The sequence below is a fragment of the Aplysia californica genome, unplaced genomic scaffold, assembly GCF_000002075.1.
Source record: "Aplysia californica isolate F4 #8 unplaced genomic scaffold, AplCal3.0 scaffold00045, whole genome shotgun sequence".
NCBI lineage: Eukaryota > Metazoa > Mollusca > Gastropoda > Aplysiida > Aplysiidae > Aplysia > Aplysia californica.
The window spans coordinates 2,032,160-2,039,195 of NW_004797315.1; the positions used below are offsets into that span (position 1 = coordinate 2,032,160).

The 7,036-nt window shown below is 42.1% G+C and overlaps 1 protein-coding gene across 1 annotated transcript; it reads right to left on the minus strand.

Moving 5' to 3' along the window:
* Positions 1–211: 211 nt before the first annotated feature.
* LOC101857931 (steroid 17-alpha-hydroxylase/17,20 lyase-like) lies at positions 212–6,322 on the minus strand. The gene is made up of 6 exons (XM_005092392.1): positions 6,164–6,322; positions 3,329–3,544; positions 2,132–2,186; positions 1,564–1,738; positions 875–962; positions 212–241 (listed from the first exon to the last, which is right to left on the minus strand). Exons 1-6 carry the CDS (start codon positions 6,320–6,322, stop codon positions 212–214), a joined length of 723 nt encoding a protein of 240 aa, XP_005092449.1.
* Positions 6,323–7,036: the final 714 nt, after the last annotated feature.

Consider the following 7,036-nt stretch of genomic DNA (forward strand, 5'->3'; position numbering starts at 1 on the left):
TAAAAAAAAATCAGTAAGAAGCAATAGACCCTGCCATGTTACAAAGAAAGATACAGAGGGTAATTTTTACCCTCATCCATTAAACTCCTATCATTGTATTAAATACACATATTTTTAATACCTTGAAAGCTATAAAGAACACTATTTAATATCATCAGAAAATGGATTATGCATCTAGACTAAACATTATTACCGGTATTGTTAACAATTGTTAATTTATATCAGATTTGTGAGACTGAGTCTGTGAGAGCATATATCAATAATACTATACTATGAGTCTATGTGTATATTTGGGTATGTGCAAATGTGTGTTGAAGAGATGGTGTGGGAGAGAGTAAAAGTGTATGTGTGTGTATTTACATGTGTGTGTGTGCGTGTGTGTGTGTACGTGAGTGCGTGCGTGAAAGGTGAAATGTCCAGGCAATATTTCAGTGTATGGAAAACAAAGATACATCATCTTACCTTATCATACCATATTATTATTTGCTTATAAATGTGCGATACCTTGAGATATCGGGTCAAGATGTGTGTCACATTCCTATAAATTCTATGTGAGCCAAACTCTCAAAACAGTAATTAGATTATAACAAATTCAAGAAACAGATACAGACACTTTACAGATTGCATTTACCAGCAAGGACATCTGAGATTAGCAAAAAGTTTTGTTTTGTGAAAAGAAACTTTTTTATGAATGTCTCACTACCTGAGTGTGCCTGTTTTTTTCCATTCAAGCATGTGGAACTATAATCATTTTAGGCTGCCTTCCACACTTTGTGTTCTATTTCCCTCCTGAAAATAAAAATCCACTAAAAAATTAAAGCTTGAGAGAAAAATACACCAGTATCACATTATCTGCTGGTCTGGTATCACTTACCTGCGTGCCTTTTGGGATGACATAACCGTCAATGTGAATGTCTTCGCGGGCATTGCGAAAGGAACTGAGAGGTATCTGGCTGACATATCTGAGGATGTTGACACACAGTTTGTCTTTTTCGTTTCTTTGTTTCTTTTATGTCTGTTGTTGTTGTTGTCATTACTTTTAGGGGGAGGGGAACGTAGTTTAACATATTATTGAAAACAAATAAACAAGCTTCATTGACAATCTGAAGTTTTGAGGCTCTATTTTCTAAACTGACCATATGTCTACAAACGGCCACGAGGGAGAACAAAAAATTTCAGAGCCAAAACTGAGGAAGAATGCATCCTGAGCCAACAAGACTGTTGTAAATTTAAACAGCTTTTTCTCTACCCATTCTGCCAGTCAACTTGTAAAATAGTTGCACCCCCCTTTTCTGGGAGTGGGGGGGGGGGGGGGGGGGGGAAAAAACTACATTTATCTCATCTATATCGGGCTACCACAAGATGAATGCCAGTGGGTGAATGCCTGTGTAAAAAGGAGAAGCAGTAGAAAGGCTGCAGAAAGAGACAGGAGCCCAGAGGAGCCCCCCCCCCCCAAAAAAAAAAACACAAAAAAAACAAACAAACAAAACAAACAAAACAAAACAAAAACAAAAACAAAAACAACAAACAAACACATACACAACGCTACACAAACCTACCTACCTGAGATTCTCAATAACGACGGCCTCTGTGTAGTGCATACTCAGCCGATCTTCCACGCGCGGTCTTCGATCCCCGATCACAGACTCGATCTCTTCCTGTACCCGATGTGCAATCTCTGGGTGGTGGATCAGGATCAGTATGATGTTCAGCAGACTGGATCGTGACGTCATATGAGCTGAGAAGAGACAGCGGTCACTTAATGAAATAAGCGAGTGTTAATTTGCCCTCATTGACTGAAACAAGCTTCTCCTAGGTCAGATGTAGGCCTATTCCCTCCCCCCCACTTTGATCAAAAAGCGATTAAAGTCAACAGAGCAAACATCTGTGAATGTAACGTCTGTCTCTGATAGGACCAGGCCAGGTTGACGGAGAGCCTTGAAAAATCTCGACACAGATTACGTTTGAGAATTCCCTCTTGAGGATTGGAACAAGGGCCATCCGGCCCATGGCCCAGCGAGTCACTATTATCTGGGTTAAAGGCACGCTTATGATGAGCTGGGGTGTAAACATAGATCACGGGTCAATCTACCAGTACTGGTCTTTTTTTTTTACTACTATTTCCTCTAACTTTGCTCTTTTATATTTTCAAATTCACTGCCCTTGATCCTCTCAGTGAGAATTCCCTTTGAAACACCAAATCGCCCCCGTTAGCTTGGGGAAATCATACCACTTGATTTTAGTCCAAGGAGAACAATAAACTCATCAAGACGAAAAATCATTCTCATTTTATGACTGAATCCGCTGGTCTTGTATTTTTCAAAGGTTTGTCTAGACATAAAACTGGATACATTGTGCTGAACAAGCACATTCATAGAATACTGGTTCTTAAAAATTGGACATTGCTATGAAGAGTTTATAAAGGTCTATTTACTTAAATCAGACGAAGTTTTGAAATGCGATAGTAATGTTGTCCCTTCAACGTCAATACAAAGAAACTTGTAGAGTAGGCTACTTTAAAGTCAGAGCTTACAAGCATCTTTTTAAAAAAACGTGGATCGCTATTCATGTTCGACCATGTTCAATACATATCTTCTATCAATATTTCATTACTTATGGTGGCTTATGGGTGCTATGCAACATGTATTTTTGCATCGTCCAAATGTAAAGTTGGCACCAGAACTTCCCCCGATGTGTCCTTTGTGTGACTAGATGCATAACTGTGGGTCTTCACCTTTTCCACTGTACAGGCCTAAATGACATCAGAACTAAACGTCTCCCTCCGAGATCTAACATTGACAACACATTCTATGGAACATTTATAGCAACTGCAGCAAACCTGCAATCATCACTACATGGCATAGCACAGAAGGGCGAAAGCCCAGCTGTTGCTGGATCGATAACAACAACAACAACAACAACAGCAACAACAACACAAAGGCCTACAATATCATGGGTATTATGCAATATATGATGGCTTAAAGTCAAAGGGAAGACCAAGAATCGACAGAATCAATGAAACCCTTCAAAGGTACAATTATGACGATCCCAAAAGCAATACACCTGGACCACGTCCATCAATTACCTCTCCCCTCGGCACCTTGCGGTATAAGAGGACAGAAAAAGTGAAGTGTAAGTATTCTTCAATAAATTAAAGTAAGCAGCTTTTGCGCATGGCATCGCGGTGACCCAAATGGGGCCACATGGGGAATGGAAACATCGGATGTACTTCGTGGGTTAAGTAATTCAGAATGGAAGGCCAAAGTATACTTTAATTCGTATAATTAGAGTATGATAATTACAGACAAAGGCTTGAGGGACATACTACCTTAAGGTCTTCAAACATAATTTTCTCAGCCTCTGCTTTACTCTCAAGGACGTCATCGCAAATTCTCTTGTACTTGCCAATCTTGCGAAGTGGTGGGAAAAACTTGAGGGCTGTGAGATTCTGTATGTCCATCATCCGGTTCAATGCATTATCATAACGCTCCATCGCATCAACAATATCACAGCTGAGCTTTTCAGGATCGATGTCACCATTGACCTAACGAGTAAGCAATTATCAAAGTAGTTATATATACACTTATTACGTTTCAATACTCTTTTCTGATTGTCAACAACTATCTCTGTAGCAGTAATGTTTCACTGCCCCTACCACCCCCACCCTTGAACTCAATACAATTTAGATCACTTAAGAGGCAGGCTGCCAATCATGGGCTTAACACTTAACCGGATACAGCAGCTGGGCCCTGGAAACACACTGTATACCGTAGAACACGGCTATAGCGGGACTTTTTATTCCAAAAGAAAAATCCCGCAGCAGGCGACTTCCCGCTATAGGAATGCGCAGGGGAAATCACCGAAAATTTTCTTTAAAATAGACATGATTACATCCCTTCCATATATATCAATAAAATGCGCGCTTTAGATTAAATTAGTATTCCTTTTCATGTCAACTTGATTAGGGGAAAATATTATTACGGAGCTGACGCTTCACGATTATCTTATCTCGGCCTTTCATTCAATTGAAACCCATTTCCTTTTGTCTTACTTGGAAGCCATTTTTTCCTCAGTCTTGTGGCTTGTGCTGTCTATCGCACCGTTAGCATCAACGATCCCAATTCAATGAATCAGGAATCACACACTACATGCTCTCCACTTCTTTTGCTTGTTGGCCTAGCCTAGGGCTAGGGCTATTACAGATCTACATCACATTTGAAGTGGTTCACGCAACACGTCATTCTGCACCATCTCTCTCTCTGCACCATTTCTCTTTAGGCCTATCGCCTGCCCCACCTCACTCATCCCTGAACCAGCCAATCACAACGCCGACTGTCTGTTTGGAGCAAGCCTACAACCCCCCCCCCCCCCCCCCCCCCGTAAAGCTAGAGCTCACTCGATCTCTCCAGCTGTATCCGAGTTCGGGACTTTCCTTGTCTCGCTAAATCCAAGCATAAGTAATTGAGTTTACATTGAGGAAGAAAAATGGGGATTCCGGTCAGGTCCCGCTGTAGGGATGGTCCTGCTATAGCAAGTGCCGCTATAGTCATGTTCTACTGCAGTAAATAGTGGATCTTAGGCCCCTACACCGTCAAATAGAGGAGTAAATTAAATTCCTGTGTGAGGAGATTCTTTAAAATTCTATAAAATATTTCCATCAGATTGCTGAGATGTTGTATCCAAGTCTCAGCCCGTGCTACCTTTGGTCAATGAAGACCACCTCCTGATAATCTAAACAGAGTCCACTTAAACCAAACAGATCTTCCGAAAACAGCCTTAAAAAACAAAAGGAAAGAAAATCCCAGATTTTATTTCCTTCAATTTGAGCAACCTCTCTAAACTGAAAACCCAATTAAACTGTAGAACCACAGATTTCGGTTTAATAAAAAGCAGACTCCACTGTAGTGTTGATCAGGGTGTAAAACACCGTATAATTCCTGTGAGTATAGTGCACCCATGTCGTACACGGCCGCATGCCGAACGGTAAATTTATAAGAGCTGTTCGGTCCCAGCCTAGGCCTTAGAAGGCCAAGGTCCCAGCCAATCCTTATCTGGGCTTACTAAAGACGGCTGACACCGAGTATACTCAGCTGCCCCCGACTTGATCCGTAAAATCAGACCGGTGTTTCTGACCTTTTTGTGCAAACCGCACGTTTCACGGCAGCACGGATGAAGGGGCAGAACCTAGACGGTCAGAGAGTAGTAAGAACGTATAGGGCAGAACTCTTTCCAGACTTTTTGCTGGAGTTACTTCCCGACTTTCCAACGTTGATGACGAAAAGCTAGGCCTAATTGCAGCAGTGAAAGCTCGCTAATTTATTTACACAAAGGGTGACAAGAACCACTCTAGGGAGAACATTGCACGAGAAGTTGGAAAACCGGCTGCTGTGTCGTCGTTAATAACGGCCCTGCCCTGTCCGCTACGAGAAAGCTTGTTGTTTCAAATTGTCTGACGGGTCATTCTACACATTCAATTTTTTTTAGTACCTTCAATTCTCCCTGGGTGCGATCTTTATTTGCCTCTTTTTACATTATTCCAGCTGGTCGTTTTTACCCGACACAGCACGTTTCACAGTACATCGCTAGCACATTCTTCATAAAAAAGCCTCTTAACATAAAGTAAGATGTCTATTTTTATAACATTTTCTCCACCACTATTTTACTCTGAACCCTCTACATTATTGGACCAGCACTGCAGTCATCTTTTTCCGCACTATAAAAGTCTCGATCCAACCGATCATCGACGTATTAAAATGGGTCCATCAGTTCGAAAATGTTGGAAGATCATTCATTTGCCACTGTGCCGAAACTGATGCGCTACAGGTTGTTCAGTAAATAAGAATTATGTATTGTACCCAGTTTTCAGGGGACGTAACTCAAGCAATTATCAATCAACTCAGAAAAGACAGCAGTTACATACCCTCAAATACCAGAGACCCAAAATAAGTCGGTTTACTGTAGATAAAAAATTACAATTCTTTAGGAAAGTCGAACCCGAGGAGTTTCAAAATATGGCAGTCGGTATTACGATGAAAATGAGTCTGGCAGCGAGTGAGTTAATTACTTGGACACTGGCGAGTCAGCAGATTGAAACTGCTCTCGAGCTGGACCTGACTCGTGGGGTGTAGTTTGCCTGGTTTACAAAGAACCATCAGTTACTTACCAGCACGTACAAAATGATCTTCAGAGATCTCGACAAAATCTGGGGCATGTGGATATCCAGGCCTGTAGCTCTAGCAGTGTCCATCTCCTCCAGAACACGGTCAAGCTCTTTACCAACGACACCTTCAAACTTGTCCACACCTTCCCCGTAGATTCCCATTATCTTGTGGAACAAAGTTCTCTTCTGTCTAGTCTGGGAATTATAAGGTGTGAAGAAAAGCTCCTTCCCGTTATACCATGCAAATTCGGAAACCACATTAGGCTCACGGTAAGATGTGAGCATTTTGTACTCATCCGAACCAACGAGTCTTCGCATAATATCTGCCGAATTTAGTATGCAAATGGGTTGACCAAATTGTAGAAAGTCATGTCTCCATATTTTTCGGCTCACCCCCAGGCTACCTCATACAAGGAGTCGTCACGGCCCGCTTGTAAGATCTCCATAAAACCCTTCCATCCCCGAGGCCCGGGTGGAGGGTTGCCTAATTTCCTGGTAAACTGTTTGGACAACATGTAAAGGACACACAGCACTGTAGCAGCAACAGCAAGAGTCCACAGAATAGATAGGCCGACATCCATTTTGCACAAAACGCTGCAGCACTAGACACTAGGCCTAGCAGCTGAGACAAGATAGGCATGTATAGCAATGGCCTATTTAACACTGTGTCGAAGAACGTCAGCTGTTCATCGATATTATGCTTCACTTGCTTGCAGAGCAAGGCGTATAGAACTAATGGAGCCTCTTCTCTCTCTAGTCTTCGCGGCGCCACGAGCAGTACGCCGCGGTGGGGATCAAATATGGCCGCCGAGTGTGGGCTAAATCTCGAACTGTGGCGTTTCTTTTTATAGAATCTTATCGGGCTGGGCCACGTTG